The 20,686-nt window shown below is 42.2% G+C and overlaps 1 protein-coding gene and 1 pseudogene across 2 annotated transcripts; both read right to left on the bottom strand.

Moving 5' to 3' along the window:
• Window positions 1–667: 667 nt before the first annotated feature.
• On the bottom strand, window positions 668–20,100 carry LOC109892668 (ribonucleoside-diphosphate reductase large subunit). 2 transcript variants are annotated; one of them, XM_031826569.1, is made up of 18 exons: window positions 20,079–20,100; window positions 13,774–13,862; window positions 13,496–13,673; window positions 10,007–10,167; window positions 9,874–9,913; window positions 9,517–9,679; window positions 7,724–7,865; window positions 7,386–7,469; window positions 7,006–7,167; window positions 6,787–6,866; window positions 6,512–6,713; window positions 5,523–5,672; window positions 5,183–5,404; window positions 4,973–5,049; window positions 4,687–4,822; window positions 4,458–4,553; window positions 4,102–4,290; window positions 668–3,844 (listed from the first exon to the last, which is right to left on the bottom strand). In XM_031826569.1, exons 2-18 carry the CDS (start codon window positions 13,840–13,842, stop codon window positions 3,656–3,658), a joined length of 2,340 nt encoding a protein of 779 aa, XP_031682429.1. In that variant the 5' UTR covers window positions 13,843–13,862; window positions 20,079–20,100; the 3' UTR covers window positions 668–3,655. The 2 variants fall into 2 exon arrangements, with proteins under 2 accessions (XP_031682429.1, XP_020340963.1); XM_020485374.2 differs by lacking the exon at window positions 20,079–20,100 and adding an exon at window positions 15,596–15,811.
• Window positions 7,569–7,690, bottom strand: LOC116374529 (uncharacterized; annotated as a pseudogene).
• Window positions 20,101–20,686: the final 586 nt, after the last annotated feature.

Here is a 20,686-nt window from a genome sequence, read left to right as displayed (position 1 = left end):
GAATGTCTCACACAATTCTGGGCTTTTACCCAGGTTGCTTTGTTGTTTTAGCTATTATCTACTTAATCCATGTTTATCTTTATTGCTGCATTGGTCTCTAAGGTCCAGTTGTATATTTTTCCTTAATTTAATATTTGTCTAGAAATGGTTTCACTTTTTACTTTTGCTAAGCACTTTAAACTGCATTTAAAAATTAAAAAAATACATGTGCTTGATAAAGTTATTTGAATACCTTTGTTAGGGGTTTGTCATAGAAATGAATGCCCAATCCCAAATGGATCCCTTACCACTTGTGAAGATCAGAGGATTTTGACGAGTGTAAGCAATATAGTAATAGCTCCAACTTGCCCTCTGATATTCTAAGTGGAAGTTTCACCATATTTCTGTCATGGAAATTTGTGCTCTTCTTATAACTAATTTCTGTGTTCTATTTAAGTGCTGTTCTATAAACCAATTTCTGTGTTCATGCAAGTGGTTGACTGAACAACTCCTCTTATCAGTAGCTGCAATTTGGCAGTATGCCCAGACCTTGTTTTGAGAACAAACTCACGTTATGAAACAGTATTGGTTGGTCGCATGAATGAAACAAAACAGTAATGATGAATTAATTATGCTAAATCATGTGTTAGGCTCTAAATATCAGAGTAAGAACTCTACAGACACTATGAAAGCTTAAACCAAGTTTATTCACCCCAAAGGATCGAACAGCTGAACAAAGACATACACCCCAATTTGAGTGGTATCTTCCTCTTTAAACATTACATCTTTATTACTAGGCAGGAAATGGTTATACAGGCAATAAACTGTTCCTTCTCCCTTACGGTGACCTGACCTCTACCCCCTTCCTCACTCATCCACAGGTCTCTCCCTTTATCAGTGCTGTGACTTTTCCCCCTGCACTCAGCACATTCCAAGCTTAATTGCACATTAACTTCTGGTGTAAACCCTATGGCACTGCTCATGTATCTAACATAACTAATGATTAATAATATTTAAAATCCAAACCCATCACACGCAAATATAACTTGTCTGTTTATAGCCGTATAGAAGACAACTGCTGGGTCTACCCAGGAAGAGCTTCTGACAGACGTGTACTATGGTGCATTGAGTTCAGCAGCACGCTGATAATTATTAATTTACGATTGACTTTGAGTATCCCGGTGTAAGAACTTTTCCACGACATTTCTAATATCAATAACATTCCCAGATCTCCACAAGTACATAGGTGTCCATTTCGGATTGGGCCTAACACTCACTATAGCACTTCTGGATTTAGGATTAGAAGATCCAGAGTGAAAGAAGCCCCATCTTCCTAATGCAATGCCTACCAAGTACCTTGTGCCCATGTACTGGTATTGTTAAACTACTGCAGTTGCGACCCGTCATTCAGGGCAGAGCCCTACCGGTTTAGCTAAAGTAATAAATAATCATTAAAATTCATTTTATTTTCATGTTACCTGTTTTGCATGTTATTTTGGCATTAATACATGTCACATATCAGTTTGCAATAAATAAATACAAAATATTGAGTTAATAAAGCTGCATACAAACATGGTCTCTTTTTTGCTTTCTTGAGTAAGGCAGCTACAAAATGTAGGTGTTTCAGCCTACCGCAGTGCTTTCTGTGGTGGTGGGGCAGCCAGAGGAAAATACAGAGCGTAGGGGTTGGTAATGTTCTCTAGTTGCGCCGTGATTGGCTCAGTGTTCTGTCACTCATGGGGACACTACGTCACTGCAAAATCTACAGGGAGAGCTCGAATATTCAAGCAAGCCCCTTGGGTGCTACCATAGAGTTACATTAGAAGTGCCCATCCAAGAAGGCTCAAGGTCATTGGCCACAGATAAAATTACATATCTACAGTAGGTTTGATTGGACTGATCATGTCAACATCATACTTTGAAAATCTTAACTAGCAAGCTAGCAGTCATCTTGAATCAAGTCGACAATCTACTGGCAAATCCTTTTCAATCCTTGTCATATGAAGAGAAATTATAGCTAAAACGTATCAGTGCTCATCGGCCATAAACATTACACAAGTTAGAAATTGCAAATTCAACAATGAGTGGTTTGGAAGGAATCATTGCCAACTGCAAGCATTGCAGAGCAATCACTAACATGCTATTCAGTGGAGTGGATGTGTGGTGCAAGTTTGGGTTTATGGGTCTCTTTTCCAATCTTAATAAGGATAAACATTCAACATTGGCCATGCTGTCATTCCATCATGACTTCTGCCGCTTTCAAAACTGGAAACTCGGAACTGTAAAATCTCAGATCTGAAGATCACGAACGTCATGATTCGACCTTGTTTTATTCCGAGTTCCCAGTTGTTTTGAAAGCACCAAAAATCCAGAGAATGCCAGACTTATGACACAGTTTGACACAATTTGCCCACGAAGGACAGCCACGCCACTTTCCTGTTTAAGTGAGCACATTACAATAAGGTGAGTCCAAAAATGTATACCGCTGCATAAATGTAATGTCAGGGATATAATATTACTTAGCTACAGTATGTTGTGTAATAAGCTGTTAGTAGCCCATGTTTCTCACCCTAATAATTTGGTCCTTTTTCACCTCATAACATAGGCTACAGTTCAGACTTGGTGATGCACATGTAGCCTATAGCCTGTTTTAGAGTAATGTAATCAAATATTGTAAGAGCTTTCATGGTCTACTTATATGTCCCCTTTATTTATCCTACGGTTGACTTGGTGCACAGGGAGAACACTAAGGGCCCATGTTTTGAGTTCTGTCGCTGAAAATGTCAAAAGTGCTGAGCAAATAGATTGACTACGTCCATCCTAGCTTGTTCATTGTCTTAATCGGAATTATGGATTGCCTCTTATCCGCTCGTTGTCCCCTTATGCCATAGTTTGTACATCTCAATTGTCAGTAGAACCCACATTTGTTTAAGCAAGTCAGCTATGTTTTTAAAAAACGCTTAAATTTTTTTTAAAGGTCAGTAACTGTGCCTGAATGAACTGTTTCGCTGCCAAACAAGGCTCCGCTGATAGCTAGGTGAAGTAGTGGTAAGATGTTGGGACTGCTGTTAGGGAAGCTTTATATAGGCCCTAACAGTTTGTGGGCACAGTTATAGTTCAATTAAATGTATAGTTTAGTGTTATGTAGTTTTTTTTGCCCCACCAACATTTACATGCTAAAATGGTCACTGAAGTACTGTATACCTTACCATAAGTACCACAGGACATTGCATGAATGTCAAAACTTAATTACAAAGCACCCAATACAAATAATACACCATTGAACTTAACTTCTTGAATGAAATTCAAATGATGAAATCCTTAGATTTACATACTAACAATGGAGGTCACACTTTCTATACAAATCAAGCAGACAGTGTACCCAAGAGTGATAAATAGAAAACTGCCTACAGTTAATAATCTGTGATAAGGCAGACAAAAGCGCACCATGTACAGCACTACTTAGGCTACAGTAGCATGCCCACAAAACAACCATAATAGCCTGATCTATAAACCCCAAGCGTGAGCCTATGATCTGACATCAGGGCAGATAACTATGCCATTAACTGGCCTAAAGACAATCAGACTGGGGTTCAATGATATTGAGGAGTTCAGTGGTCCACCGCAATAGTTAATTAACTAAAAGTGAGGATAGGAGAAGGAGTTAGGGGCCGGTCTAAGAGCCACACATCAGGCAGTCATCACGGTTCTCCAGGGAACACACCATAGCGGCTCTGTTGAGCTCCTTGATCTCCTCCTCGTTCTTAACCGACAGAGACTCTTTCAGCTTCTCCTTGTTCAAGGTGAACTGGATGGGGTTGGCTGCAGGCTTGGTCCTCAGGTAGTACATGCCTGTCTTCAGACCCTGAGAAAAGAACAGCAGCGTTCGGTTTATATTTAGCACTGCTTTGACCCCCCCCCCCCCTTAAAAGTGCTATCAATCACCCCAAGTGTCAGCTGTCCAGGGTCCTCGGCGTAGATGTCGGCCTGTCACTCATGACACAGGCTCGACACTTAGTCGGACTGCAACGCCTCGAGCAGCCATTTTAGCCCAGGGTTGAGGATAGCCCTGGGCTGGGACCATGTAGTGTTCTATAGATTTCAATAGTCAAGCAGACTCACCTGCTTCCAGCCGTAGAAGTGCATGCTGGTGAGCTTGCCGTAGTTGGGCTCAGCGATGTGGATGTTGAGGGACTGGCTCTGGTCTATGAAGGCACCGCGGTCAGCAGCCATCTTCAGAATAGTCTTCTGGGAGATCTCCCACACAGTCTTATACAGCTCCTTCAGGTCATCTGGGATCTCAGCAATGCCCTAAAGACAAGTAACAATGTAATTAGAACAATGACTACTGAAAAGGATAACACTTCAAATCTAACAAAAAGTCACACATGACATAACATAACAGTCAATAGGGCATAATTGCACTCCAATTGCTCTTCATTGATTAGAGCTGTAATGTGATGGGTCTGGGTTCTCACCTGGATGGATCCGTTCTGACCAATCAGCTGGTTTTTCATCTCCTCGTTCCACAGCCCTCGCTCTGTTAGGTCCTTCAACAGGTGGGGGTTCACAATCTGCAGGTGACACAAAACCAAAACATTAGCGCTCACACACACCCCCCTACTCAAAGCCTTAAAGTGTTTGAGTATGCTGTGTATGTCAGCAGAGGTCTAAGTGTCTGTGGAACCCCCAGAGGGTGATACTGACCTGGAACTCCCCAGAGAGGACTCTGCGGGTGTAAATGTTACTGGTGTAGGGCTCGATGGACTCATTGTTGCCCAGGATCTGGGCTGTGGAGGCGGTGGGCATAGGGGCCAGCAGCAAACTGTTCCTGACACCATGCCTGGAGAAGGGGGGGGGGGGGGGTAAGTGAAGTGGTGATGAGACAAAGGCTAGGACATATAAGTCCACATGGAGGGCTTGGTTGGTAATGTATGTGTTGAGACGAACTGTAGTTGCATTGGTAAAATGGAGGACAAGGTTGACAACTTACTTGGCAATCTTTTCCTTGAGAAGTTTCCAGTCCCACAGGTCAGTTGGGGTTTTGTCCCACATGTCATACTGAAGGATCTAAGGAAAAATTATAACAGTTTAAGCCCAAGACACCAACCAGAAAGGCCTGAAATTAACAAGTTAGCCAAAACCAGAAATCCTACACACACTATCTAACATCCCAGTTAGGTTTTAGTGTGGTGGTACTCACTCCTTTGCTGACAGGGGAGCCTGGGTAGGTTTGGTAGGCACCAAGCTCAGCAGCCAGCTCACAGCTGGACTCCAGAGAAGCGTAGTAGATGGTCTCAAATATCTGAGTGTTGAGCTTCTGGGCCTCAGCACTCTCAAAGGGGAAACGCATCAGAATGAAGGCATCAGCCAGACCCTGGACACCAATACCAATGGGCCTGTGGCGCTTGTTGGAGTTCTCAGCCTAGTTAGAAAGAACCGGCATTGGAAATCAGTTACAGGTTAACATGAAGACATAACTTGTAGAATCATCTGTCTTGCTGATCATTATTAGTACTACTACATTTAATTATAGACCGTACCTCGATCACAGGGTAGTAGTTGATCTCGATGATCTTGTTGAGGTTCCTAACGATGACCTTGGTGACATAGGCCAGCTTGTTGAAGTCAAATGTTTTCTCTGGGGTGACGTACATGTTGAGGGCGATTGACGCCAGGTTACACACTGCCACCTGAGATTGGGAAACAGGAGCCAGATAGATTAGCATCACACTTTAAAAACAGCTGTTTTGTGTGATCAACATTTATTTTCAACAATATAGACATCGAAGGACGTCATTCAAAATGTTTTGGGATTAAGTATGGATATTCTCAGAAAGCAGCCTTGGGTGATAGATAGTAGGGATGGGCATTTGAATTTTTGACTGAGTACTCGCATAATTTTCTTCGGTGTACTAGAGCAAAATCAATTACATAAAATCTACAGTGCATTCGGAAAGTATTCTGACCATGACATTTTCCACATTGTTATGTTACTGCTTTATTCTAAATTGGATTAAATATTTCTCAACCTACACACAATACCCCATAATGACAAAACAAAAGCAGGTTTTTAGAAATGTTTGCAAAATTATAAAAATATGACATTTACATAAGTAGTCAGACCCTTTACTCAGTACTTTGTTGAAGCACCTTTGGCAGTGATTACAGCCTCAAGTCTTCTTGGGTATGACGCTACAAGCTTGGCACACCTATATTTGGAGAGTTTCTCCCCACATATTTTTGGCAAGTAGGCAAACATGCTGCCCCCCAAAAATACACAACACGCACCCTCTATCATATACATACACACATCACCTAGTGCCTTTACATGACATTACATTCACTGAAGGATTCCAGCTTTTAAAGGTTTCCATTAGCCGTTAATAGCCAGCTTTTGAGGATAATAATCATTTAAAAAAGCCGATGAATAAAATTGGCACTTGCCAATTGTCTGTGAGAAAATAAATATTGTGCCATTTCAGACACAGCCTTAGTAGTTCCAAAAGTTTAGGTAATCTGTTTCCCTCACCTCATCATGGCTGGTGTACTCTACAATCTCGGTACAGAGGTTACTGGACTTGATGGTTCCCAGGTTCTGATGGTTACTTTTCCTGTTGCAGGCGTCCTTGTAGAGCATGTAGGGTGTGCCCGTCTCAGTCTGGGACTCAATGATGGCGTGCCACACCTGTTGGGCCTTTACCACCCGCTTCACACGACCCTCTTGCTCATACCTGGGGTAAGACAGGACCAGTGAGACACTGCACACAAAGCTGAGACTGGTATGTATCTCTATACCAGTCTTACCTGGTATAGAGATTCTCAAACTCCTCCCCCCAGCACTCGTCCAGTCCAGGGCAGTCACTGGGGCACATCAGGGACCAGTCCTATGGGTACAATACACCATGACTACTGATATCTTGAAGATATCAGAAAGAAATAAAAACATTCCATATTCCTTTCTTTATCACTAAATTCCATATCCCGTTTGAACAATTCAGTTTGTACATGGATGTTGCTGCATACCTGGTTGCTCTCCACTCTCTTCATAAAGAGGTCAGGGATCCACATGGCGTAGAACAGATCTCTGGCCCTCTGCTCTTCCTTCCCCGTGTTCTTCTTCAGGTCCAAGAAGTCAAACACATCAAAGTGCCACGGCTCCAGGTACATGGCAAACGCACCAGGTCTCTGAGGAGAGGGGAATGAGAGAGGGCGTTAACTGTCTGATGAATGTACAGTAAACACAGGCCACAGAGTCTGAAAGACAGTATGCATGTTCTCAGAGCCATCAGCCTTGGGTGTAGAGGATGGGTTATCTCTGCACAGAAGGCTAATGCACATCTGTGAGGTCATCCTGTGGCCAGAGTCAATAACACAACCTCTAGCAAATCTCATTTCTTTCTCACCTTGTTGCCTCCCTGGTCCACGTAGCGTGCTGTGTTGTTGTACACTCGGAGCATGGGAACAAGCCCATTGGAATTGCCATTTGTCTGAAAAAGAAACATGTAAAAAGCCTTAGTTAATGAGAGACTTGCCAAGCGTTACAATGAAAAGGCATTTCTGGTTATCTATAAAACGCCTTCCCCCACCATGTCGGAGCAATCAATCGTCCACTGTTCTGGTTTGTTGGAGTAGACATAGCCATCACTCTCTGCCCCTCATGACACAGGCTCGACACTTACAGTCAGACTGCAACGCCTCAAGGGCCAGTCTTATTTATAAAACGCGACCGTGTGATCCTCACCCCAGCGATGTAGCTGCCCGTGGCTCTGATGCAGCTGACTGCCACTCCGATGCCCCCTGCTGATTTTGAGATTAGGGCACACTGCTTCAGGGTGTCGTAGATGCCCTCGATGCTGTCGTCCTTCATGGCCAGCAGGAAACAGCTGAAAATCAACAAGGACAACCCATATAAAACCCATCAAGCACTTTTCTGGTTTGCACCTGGAACGGTCAATGTCTATAGTTTCTAAACTCAGCAAAAAAAGAAAAAAGAAACGCCCTCTCACTGTCAACTTCGTTTACTTTCAGCTAACTTAACATGCGTAAATATTTGAATGAACATAACAAGATTCAACAACTGTGACAAACTGAACAAGTTCCACAGACATTACTCAATTTCTGTTAGTCACATACATGTTTCCCTGAACAGAGGGAGGGGGGGGGGGGGGTCAAAAATCAAACAGTCAGTATCTGGTGTTGCCACCAGCTGCATTAAGCACTGCAGTGCATCTCCTCCTCATTGACTGCACTGGATTTGCCCGTTCTTGCTGTGATATGTTGCCCCACTCTTCCACCAAGCCACCTGCAAGTTCCCAGACATTTCTGGGGGGGATGGCCCTAGCCCTCACCCTCTGATCCAACAGGTCCCAAACATGCTCAATGGGATTGAGATCCGGGCTCTTTCTTTGCTGGCCATAGCAGAACACTGACATTCCAGTCTTGCAGGAAATTATGCACAGAACGAGCAGTATGGCTGGTGGCATTGTCATGCTGGAGGGTCATGTCAGGATGAGCCTGCAGGAAGGGTACCACATCAGGGAAGAGGTCTTCCCTGTAATGCACAGCGTTGAGAGTGCCTGCAATGACAACAAGCTCAGTCCGATGATTCTGTGAAACACTGCCCCAGACCACAACGGACCCTCCACCTCCAAATCGAACCCGCTCCAGAGTACAGGCCTCTGTGTAACGCTAATTCCTATGACGATAAAGACAAATCTGACCATCCCCCCTGGTGAGACAAAACCACGACTCGTCAGTGAAGAGCACTTTTTGACAGTCCTGTCTGGTCCAGCAACGGTGGGTTTGTGCCCATAGGCGATGTTGTTGCCGGTGATGTCTGGTGAGGACCTGCCTGACAACAGGTCATCAAGCCCTCAGTCCAGCCGCTCTCAACCTATTGCGGACAGTCTGAGCACTGATGGAGGGTTTGTGAGTTCATGGTGTAACTTGGGCAGTTGTTGCCATGCTGTACCTGTCCCGCAGGTGTGATGTTCAGATGTACCGATGTTGTTCCACGTGGTCTACCACTGCGAGGACGATGAGCTGTCCGTCCTGTCTCCCTGTAGCGCTGTGTTAGGAGTCTCACAGTATGGACATCACAATTTATTGCCCTGGCCACATCTGCAGTCCTCATGCCTTCTTGCAGCATGCCTAAGGCATGTTCACGCAGATGAGCAGGGACCTAGGGCATCTTTCTTTTGGTGTTTGTCAGTCAGTAGAAAGGCCTCTTTAGTGTCCTAACTTTTCATAACTGTGACCTTAATTGCCTACCGTCTGTAAGCTGTTAGTGTCTTAACGACATTCCACTGGTGCATGTTCATTAATTGTTTATGGTTCATTGAACAAGCATGGGAAAGTGTTTAAACCCTTTACAATGAAGATCTGTGAAGTTACTTGGATTTTTACAAATTATCTTTGAAAGACAGGGTCCCGAAAAAGGGAAGGTTCTTTTTCCCCCTGAGTTTATAATTCAGTAATCATAGCCATTACACTGAGGAATGGCTTATAGTAGGATGGCTGTTAGTAAGCGCTTACCTAGACAGCTGTGGGCGATTGGTGCCAGCATTGAAGAGTGTGGGGGAAGCGTGGGTGAACCACTTCTCTGACAGCAGGTTGTAAGTCTCGATGGCAGCATCAATGTCAGTCTTATGAATCCCAACTGCCACCCTCATGAGCATGTGCTGTGGTCGCTCAGCAACTACACAATAACAGGACAGATCAGCATGACGGCTGGAGCTCATCTGAACCACATATTTCCACAAGTTGCTCCGATAATGTGTCTGTTTGACCAAGTGTCACTGGTGATGAGCCCTAATCCAACGTAGCATATGTTCATGTCATGAAAATAAGTCAATTCTGACAGGGAGGGAATGTATCTATGAGCCAACTCACCTTTCCCATCAATTTTCAGCAAATAGGACCGCTCAAGTGTCTATGTAGAAAAATACAAATTTGTTTACTCTCCTACAATTGCAGAATTGACTTAAATTGCTATTGCTCATAAACCATGTACTGTAAAAATTACCTTGAATCCAAAGAAGTTATAGGAGAAGTCCCGGTCAAAGATAATGGCCGAGTTGAGGCGGTCCTTGTTTTCTAGGACAATGTCGAGTGTTTCCTTGGCGACCATGGGAGAGTGCCGTTTGTTTAGCGGGTTGACATAGTTGTATAGATCCTCCACCACATCTGCAACAGCATTGACAAAGAAAATAAGATGGTTAAAAATAGATTTTTCGGATACACTAGTTTGCAGTGCTGTAGTAGGACTGACTGACTTGAGTTCCGATTTTCATGACTTTTGACTACCATTGGTGAATCGGACTTGCATTTGCACTGGAAAGGCTACTATGATAAGCAGAATATTAGCAGCACTGGGTACGCAGAGCAGCGAGGGTTGTTCTCTAGCTAGTAATAGGACTGATGCGCCACACCGGCACACGCAGCCCATATCAGAAGGTGAACTTCGGTGGCACAAGCAATGAGTGTGGGCAGACAGGCTCCACTCCGCCACCAACCGTAGGCTAGACATTACGCAAGCAACTCACGTCCCTGTAAGCACCAGCCTACTATTTAGCATTGCCTAGTTAATACTATTGTTTTACATTTCATGAAGCTGTTTGTTTCTTGAGTTTAAAAGTTAAAGTCTCTTCCCATAAGTATTGAAAAGTAGGCCGTCTTTGAATGTGTAGTGTCTCTCTACGCTCCCACTTTCCCATGTCTCCCTTTAGTTCACACTCTGGAATAAACATTAAAAATATATAAATATTTGTGGGCCATCACAAAAAAAAGTAGCCGGGCGCCTGTTACAATTATTGCAAATAATACTCTGATCAATCTGACAGGAGAAATAGCCAATTCAGTCTAGAGAACACCTGTACAAATTTGACATATCTATTGAACATTATATTGGTGTGGCAGGGTCGCCTAGTGGTTAGAGCGTTGGACTAGTAACCGGAAGGTTGCAAGTTCAAATCCCAGAGCTGACAAGGTACAAATCTGTCGTTCTGCCCCTCAACATGGCAGTTAACCCACTGTTCCTAGGCCATCATTGAAAATAAGAATTTGTTCTTAACTGACTTGCCTAGTTAAATAAAAGCTAAAAAAATATATAATCATTTAAATATATGTGTGTGAGAATGTGGATTTTTTCATATGCTATTGCATATTTCAGGCAAATATGACCATTGTGCAACAGAAGGAAATGCTCACATGAAAAATCATCCCGCCACTAGTTGTTGTAGGACAGATTTCTGCCAAATCAATACAGGCGCAAATCTAGCAACAGATGATCATCGAGCCAGCAAACAAGCAAGCAAAAACTAAAACAGCAGTAGGCCTAACCAAAACACCAAATGTTTAAAGAACATAAAAAGTTGTTAAATATTAATGTGGTATACTTTGTTAAACTCAGACTTGAGCACTTAGACCAGAACTTGAGCACTAGGCCTGACTTCAGCCATTGGGACTCTTAGGTGCTTCTAGCAACGCAGGTGTATTTACAGTGCAGTCGGAAAGTATTCAGACCCCTTGCGTTTTCCAAATTTTGTTACATTAGCCTTATTCTAAAATGTATGAAATAATTTCCCCCCTTCAATCTACACACAATGACAAAAAAACGCAATATATATATTTTTTATTACAAAAAATATCACATTTACACAAGTATTCAGAGCGTTAACCCAGTACATTGTTGAAGCACCTTTTTTAGTGATTACAGCCGAGTACGACGCTACAAGCTTGACACACCTGTATTTGGGGAGTTTCTCCCATTCTTCTCTGCAGATCCTCTCAAGCTCTGTCAGGTTGGATGGGGAGTGTCGCTGCACAGTTATTTTCATATCTTTCCAGAGATATTCAAACAGGTTCAAGTCCGGGAACTTGCTGGGCCATTCAAGGACATTCAGAGACTTGACCCAAAGCCACTCCTGCATTGTCTTGGCTATGTGCTTAGGGTGGTCCTCCAATTGGAAGGTGAACCTTTGCCCCAGTCTGAGGTCCTGAGTGCTCTGGAACAGGTTTTCATCAAGGATCTCTTTGTACCGCTCATTTTTCCTTCGATCCTGACTAGTCTCCCAGTCACTGTCGCTGAAAAACATCCCCACAGCATGATGCTGCCATCACCACGCTTCACCTTAGGGATGGTAGCAGGTTTCCGCCAGAGGTGACACTTAGCATTCATGAAAAAGAGTTCAATCTTGGTTTCTCATGGTCTGAGAGTCATTTACATGCCTTTTGGCAAACTCCAAGCGGGCTATCACGAGCCTTTGACTGAAGAGTTGCTTCAGTCTGGCCACTACCATAAAGGCCTGATTGGTGGAGTGCTGCAGAGATGGTTGTCCTTCTGGAAGGTTCATCCATCTCCACAGAGGAACTCTGGAGCTTTGTCAGAGTGACCACCAGGTTCTTGACAACCTCCCTGACCAATGCCCTTCTCCCCCGATTGATCAGTTTGGCCAGGCGGCCAGCTCTAGCAAGAGTCTTGGTGGTTCCAAACTTCTTCCATTCCAATGTGTTTTTAGGAACCTTCAACGGGACAGAAATATTTTGGTACCCTTCCCCAGATATGTGCCTCAACACAATCATGTCTTGGAGCTCTACAGACAATCCCTTTGACCTCATGGCTTGGTTTTTGCTCTGACATGCACTGTCAACTGCGGGACCTTATATAGACAAGTGTATGCCTTTCCAAATCATGTCAAATCAATTGAATTTACCACAGGTTGGAGAAACATCAAGGGTGATCAATGGAAACAGGATGCACCTGAGCTCAATTTCGAGTCTCATACTGTAGCAAAGTGTCTATAAATACTTATTTACATAAGGTATTTAAGTTTATTTAGCAAAAAATTCCAAAAACCTGCTTTCACTTTGTCATTATAGGGTATTATTTGTATATCGATAAGGGGGAAAAAGTATTAATTCAAGGCTGTAACATTTTTATTTTTTTAAGTCAAGGGGTCTGAATACTTCCCGAATGCACTGTACATACACTAGCATTGGTTTCAATTGTATTGGGTTTCACAAAAACAGTCAGTGGGAAGCCGGTAATTAAATACAATTCCATTTCAATTGCGCCGGTGGGCAGGATTGTTGATCAATATGGTGCAGGGAATTTGAGTCAATATCTAAATGAGCATATTATTAAACATACTTTCCAAGCATGGGTCTGTTATATACCATATTCCCCTCTGCTTACCTCCTGACAAAAATAAAAGTCAATTTGTGAACAAAAAATGTGTACCTGGTCAGAGCTTTTTTCCCTTCTTCCATGAAATAAGCAGAGATACACACAGGGCACGCCCATGGCTTAGACATTACTTTTACACACCATGTTTTTCAAAAACCAAAGTGAGATTGTCAGCTCACTGGCAAGTTGGATATCTGAGCCAGTGAATGTGGTGGCTTAAAATATGCTACTTTGACAGAGTCTGATAACTGAGCAGTACACATAACTTTTAGAACAAAGGTCAGAAGAATTACAGTTTGAGAGAGAGCAAGTGCGAGAGAGACTTACCGCTGAAAACCTTCTTGGTCTCCTTGTGCAGGTTGGAGACTGCGATGCGGGCAGCCAGGATGGCATAGTCTGGGTGTTTGGTGGTGAGTGTGGCAGCGATCTCTGCAGCCAGCGTGTCCAGCTCCACTGTGGTGACCCCATTGTACAGACCTTGGATGACCTTCATGGTGATCTGGGTCTGAAAGGTGTAACAGGCAGAGTATAGGGTTATGATGCACACAGAAAACGCTACAATTGACAAACAATAGAAATACATTGAACATAAAATGTCAACTTACTGGATCGACAAAGTCAGAGTTGAGTCCATAGCACAGCTTCTGGATGCGGGAGGTGATCTTGTCAAACATGACACGCTCTTGGCGCCCATCTGAAAATGATGTAAAGACTGAAGTGTTAGTCAGAAATCACTTCAATAACATGAATGTGTGCCATGGAAAAAGAACATTGAAGTGAATGTCAGTCACATTTCCCCAAAGCTTTAAAACTCGTGACTAGTATCTATGCAGAATAAAAATATAAAAACACAACATGCAACAATTTCAAAGATTTTACTGGGATACTGTTCATAAGGAAAATCAGTCAATTGAAATAACTTCATTAGGCCTTAATCTATGGCTTTCACATGACTGGGAATACAAATATGCATTTGTAGGTTAAATACCTAAAAATAAAAAATAAAGTAGGGGCATGGATCAGAAAACCAGTCGGTTTCTGGTGTGACCACCATTTGCCTCAAGCAGCGCGATATCTCCTTCGCATAGAGTGGACCGGGCTGTTGATTGTGATCTGTGGAATGTTGTCCCACTTATCTTCAATGGCTGTGCGAAGTTGCTGGACATCGGCGGGAACTGGAACACGCTGCCGTACGCGTCGATCCAGAGCATCCAAACGTGCTCAATAGGTGACATGTCTGGTGAGTATGCAGGCCATGGAAGAACAGTCACTTTCAACTTCCAAGGATTGTGTACAAATCCTTGCGACATGGGGCTGTGCATTATCATGCTGAAACATGGTGATGGTGCCGTCGAAAGGCACGACAATGGGCCTCAGGATCTCGTCACGGTGCCTCTGTGCATTCAAATTGCCATTGATAAAATGCAATTGTGTTTGTCGTCAGTAGCTTATGCCTGCCCATACCATAACCCCACCATGGGGCACCTTGTTACCAACGTTGACACCAGCAAACCGCTCACCCACACGCCATACACATTGTCTGTGGTTGTGAGGCCAGTTGGACGTACTGCCAAATCCTTTAAAACGACGTTGAAGGTGGCTTATGGTAGAGAAGTGAACATTAAATTCTCTGGCAACAACTCTGGTGGACATTCCTGCAGTCAGCATGCCAATTGCACACTTCTGCAAAATTAACAGGGATGGTAACAAATGTGTGCACAAAATTTGAGAGAAACACATTTTTTTGTGCATATGTACATTTTCTGGAACCTTATATTATAACACTTTACATGTTGCGTTTATGTTTGTTCAGCCAGCTAACGTCCTGTTTTGTAAACCAGAAAGCTGTTTTGGGGAAAAGTAACAAAATTGAAATACTTGAAAATGTTAGTTAGCTACTGTATATATGACTACTTAATTGATGGGATAATAAATCACTTCCAACCAAATTACCTATGTAGAGGTTAGCTAACCAACATTTTTAACAATTAGGCGCCAAGTTTGACAAAGACTGAGCATTCCTGTCTTGATCTAGTTAACTCGTTCAGTTCGATTTCTGAATTGGTGGGTGAAGTTACCTAAGCAACTAAATTAGCTACGTGGTCTTCAAAAAATATTTTCAATTAATACTGACATGTGTTAACTACTGTTAGCCAACAACATTACATGTGTTATATTATAGCTAACTAACCTTAGCTAACTAGATTACTAGGTTAGCGTTATAGCTACGCAGAAAGCTAGATTAGCCAACCAGCTGACAGTAGCTAGCAACCAAACTAGGCGAAGTCATTCAACGTGGTTAATTTGAAAGTATATACTAACTACAGTAAAATACTCAAGCTTGCTTGTACGAAGAAGTATGAGATCAAGACACAGACAAATGACAAGTACAGTAACTTGCTATCATTCCTACCATAAAGGACCTACCTCGCTTTATCACATGCATGTTGACAATGGTTGTTTTCTTGCCAGAGAAAGTGCGAAATATAAGAATAACACTAATACTGTATATATCTTAGAATGTAGCGGTACAATAATACAATATTTTACGCTAGCAACCGCCGCTGACTTCAAATGAGGAGGATAAAGCGCGAATAACTGAAATAACCCGCCACAAACTCCTTTGGCACAACATTTGTAGCCAATCAGAGGAAGGAGGAAGAACGAATGGTTAGTTATAAACATCTTTGGAGAGGCCCAACTCGGCGGAAAATCTGTCTCCCTCCAGCAAGTGATATTCTTTTCGTCCACAAAGCAAGGAGCTGTTGTATGGAGGTCAATGAGAGTTTCGAATTTGTTCAACAACAAAAAATGAATGGCTTATTTTCTACGTGATGTTTATTTGATCAAAAATAAGTTTGGTAATGCTTTACATTGTTACGAGTGTACTGATATAAGTAGAACACGTGACAGTCTGCAGCATATTCATGGCATGAGGCTAGTAGGATAGGATCTCTCCATGGAATACAGACAGTTTACAATAATGAGATGTATCCACCAATCCAAATAAATTATAGGCGGGCGCTAGACACCCCACCGTGCCGTTTTGTGGACAACGACTCCCATTCGTATCTTGTCAGTTTATCCATAATCTTTGGTTAAACCAATTACAGCGGCTAGTTCTCGTTAGTTTCCGTGTTTCAGTCAGCTGTCACCATAAACAAAATCTGGCGGGATATTTTGAAACGTAGGCTAGGTAATTTGCTTTGTGGGTTGGTTAGCTTTGTTTGGCAAACGCTGAATTAGACGACATCATCAACCTACTCTTTACAATACTGACTGATCAAATAAGGATGATGAATGCTCAGAGACATTTCTTAGAAGACATCTTACAGTAAGAGGACCATAAAACTATTTTAATAAGTTACATTCTTGAACAACATACCGGTATTCACCTTTGCACAAGTCTACTTTAAAATGTTTCCCAGCAAATACACGAATTGTTAGATTCTTTGTTATTCTATCTAAAAATGGGTATATTACAATAGACAATGTGGTCTATCGTTAATTTTTTTTAAACTTACAAATTGCTCCTCCTTGTTTTGACAAAATGAACAGTTAATTAAAAATGGCAGTGAGTCCATGTGCACAAGTTAGGCTATAGCACCCTCTGATGTATGTTTCAATAACCTGTTTGTATAGAAGCCTGGCTTGTCAGAGACCCTTTGAAACAAAACATTATATCCACACTATAAATTGGGAACTGTGTAATATTATAATGAAGGTACAATACAACTTTATATTATAAAGTACTAATATAAATATATTATAACCTTCATAAGCATATCTTCCACAATGGCTCCCCATCTCTTCCTGTCCTGGGCTATTTGAATTAGGTGAGTCTTATCTGGTCATGAGCTCAGGCTCAAAAGTTTGCTGCAATGTCATTCTTGGGCTTTTCATCTTCATCTGCTGGCTGTCCCCAACAGAGGTTACAGACTTGTAGCTGATGGGTTAAGACTCAGCCGCGGGACAATTTTTTCTTCCGCAGACGGTCGGAGGGCAGAACATAATTACAAATCATATGACCGCAAGAATCCCAAATAGATATACAGTGCATTCGGAAAGTTTTCAGACCCCTTGACTTTTTCCACATTTTGTTTCGTAACAGCCTTATTCTAAAATGTATTTGTTTTTTCCCCCTCAAACTACACACTATACCCCATAATTACAAAGCAAAAACAGTTTTTTAGACATTTTTGCTGAAATATCACATATACATAAGTATTCAGACCCTTTATTCGGTACTTTGTTGATGCATCTTTGGCAGCGATTACAGCAGAGTATGAAGCTACATGCTTGGCACACCTGTATTTGGGGAGTTTCTCCCATTCTTCTCTGCAGATCATCTCAAGCTTTGTCAGGTTGAATGGGGAGCTACACAGCTATTTTCAGGTCTCTCCAGAGATGTTCGAACTGGTTCAAGTCTGGGCTCTGGCTGGGCCACTCAAGGACAATCAGAGACTTGTCCCGAAGTCACAGATATCGGGTGCACCAACGGTAAAGGTGAGTCTGTACAAAGAGGGCGTGTTTATTTATATATATATATATATATATATATATATATATATATATATTTAAAAATTGTTCAATGACTGCACCTGCGTTCTAGCTTGGCTGACGTTAGCAAGACTTCCTGTGCTCTGCGCTCAACTGTAATTTCCCGGTCATTACCAAAAGTGCCCATTTCAATCATCATTGACGAAAATATCCAAACCACATAGATTTCTATGGAACTTTTCCTCTGAGCAATATATCGACATTCCAAATATATTTTTTTATTTCAAAGACATATTTAACGGTTTATGCTCTCATTTGTTAGTTTTGCATAACATATTATAGCCCATTTTATATCAACTACCTGTAGGGTACTCTTATTCCCCTTGTATGACTTACAATGTGTCATGATGTTGATAATGAAGGGGGGCAGATGGTAGTGGCCTAGTAGTTTTTTGTATGCAATTTTAATATGAAAATTAACCAATGATATCAGGCCACACCCGGCCATGATTACAGACACCTGTGTGTCTTTTGACACTATATAAATGAGTCATCCCGCAATGTTTGTCATTATACCCTGATGAAGACAGCTTGTCTGTCGAAACGTTGGACATAAATATTTTTGCATCGTAGCTCCAAGTGTTTGCGGCTCTCCTTTATTTTTTTAAGCGTTCCACTCCGCTAACCAGCACCTCAATTGTTGACCAGTTGAAAAATGATATTATTGAAATGTATAACACGATTGAAGAGAAACGCACAGCTCTGGAGCTGTTAATGATGATGGCATATTCAATGAACTGATAAACTAACCAAGCGCTCCAGGACAAGCTGTCTCAGAAATTAAGGAACTTCAAATCAAGAAATTCAATCAAGACAAAAGACAAGGCAGAGGACAAAGTCTACTTATGGAGAAACTCTGACAAACGAGGTCCTGCTTCTCCTCTCCATGACAGACGCAGGAGGGATGCCGCTTACTTCTATCCACCCCCGTCTGACCAACGCTCTACAACCTGCGCCTCACCTGCTACGAGGCAGTTTTTCATCCAACGAGACTGGGCCGACGGAAGGGCGGAGGTGGTCGCGGACACGCGCACCGACGAGATGCCGCACCCGACCGGGTAAGAAGAAACTACTACCAGAGGTAGAGGGGCCCGTTCACAAGGTCCCATAACCTATGGGACTGGGTGTCTTTAATTTATCAAGCAAGATATTGAGCCCTGCCCATATCTCCTTCCTTAATAAAGGGTTATATTTTGTGCCTACTGACACCAGCAGTATGATCTCTTATTGACTCTCTTGATCCTCTCCCAGAGAACACTTTGTTAGTTACTTTTGAGTTGTCATACACAACTTCCACACGAGGCCGGTATTGAAGCTATGGAACATTTTCTTCTGCAACGTGACCCTAATGAACTACGCATGCATTATAACATTGGCTGAAATAGTACAACTACTTCATGTTTCTAAATTATTTCTTTATTCTGACAACGGGTATTGCTATGGGATCCCCCATGGCTCCTAACTATGCTAATTTGTATGTGGGTTAGTCTATTTTCAACCTTCTCAAATGTTTTCTTTCCTAACATCATTTGGAAACGGTATATTGATATTTTTGTTCTGTGGAGGGGTGACGCAAAACAGCTCCAGGCGTTCCATGCTTTTATTAACTCCTGTTCTGAGCATCTGAGATTTACTATGCAAACTGATTTGACGTATCAGATTTCTTGATCTTGTGTGACGATAATGTTCTATTCAATGATCTTTACAGGACTGTCACCAACTGCCCTTGAAAAACAGTTTGCCCTACAGCCAATTCTGTCGAATCAAAATAATTTGTAAAAAGCAGATGTCGACAAATATGGCTGAGACGCAAATAAAATTTAATGGACAGGGGGAACAAAAATGGTCAGATTAATACTGCCGATGAGAAAATTCAGAACAAAACATGACCTTATAAGGTCGGTCTTGCAAAAATAAGCATTCTTGCGTTCTAACTACCCGCTGTTCAAAGTTCTCTGGACAAATGAAGGGAATCGTTCAAACTTTGGCATATTCTAAGATCCGATGATAGTATTGTTAATGTGTTTTCGGACCTTCCCTTGGTTGTATTGTCACGGGGCAGAAATCTCAAACTTAAACTCTGATTTACCACCCCACGATATGCATGCACAACGTATTTGCGACCCTACTGGCTGGAAACTACAAGTGCTCAATGCAATGGCACTTTCAATGATGATCCTCCAAACACGGAAACGGACCACAATCCAAGGTGTTATCATGTGCTCCACTAAGGCAGTTATTTATCTTATAACTTGTCCTTGTGGTGTAAATTGTGGGTAAAACAAACCGCGAATTAAAAGTACGTATCTTGGAGCATCGTAGCACCATTAGGCGCAAAAACTCGACTTACCCCGTTGTGGCCCACTTTTTTGGAAGAAAACCACTCGATTTCGTCTCTACGTTATGTTGGCATCGAACATCTCACCCTCCCTAGGAGAGGGGGTGACCTCGACAATTTATTTTTAAAAGGAGAGGCTGCGTGGAGCTTTAATTTAAAAACCCTTGCTCCCTTCGTTCTTAATGTAGACTTTGATCTGAAGCCATTATTGTGATTTTGCTATTGTAAATGTTTGTAGGCTTATGTAGCTAAATTGGATCTGTGATTGTACACTATCCAGTTATGTTTTGTGTATGCTATTTTAATGAGAATTAGCCAATGATATCAGGCCACACCCGGCCATGATTACAGACACCTGTGTCTTGACTATATACATGAGTCATCCCACAGTGTTTGTCATACCATGATGAAGAAAGCTTGTCTGTCAATGTTGGACATATTTTTGCCTCTGAGCTCCTAGAGTGTGCAGCTCTAGTTAAAAAAACATTTTATATCAACTACCTGTAGGGTACTCTTTATTCCCCCTGTATGACTTACAATGTGTCATGATGTTGAAGGGAGGCAGATGGTAGTGGCCTAAAATCATTTGCTGTTCTAAAAACTGTACCATTTTTAACCTG

The sequence above is a fragment of the Oncorhynchus kisutch genome, linkage group LG6, assembly GCF_002021735.2.
Source record: "Oncorhynchus kisutch isolate 150728-3 linkage group LG6, Okis_V2, whole genome shotgun sequence".
NCBI lineage: Eukaryota > Metazoa > Chordata > Actinopteri > Salmoniformes > Salmonidae > Oncorhynchus > Oncorhynchus kisutch.
The sequence above is the reverse complement of the archived record's forward strand: the minus strand, read 5'-3'. Positions and strand labels throughout refer to the sequence as shown.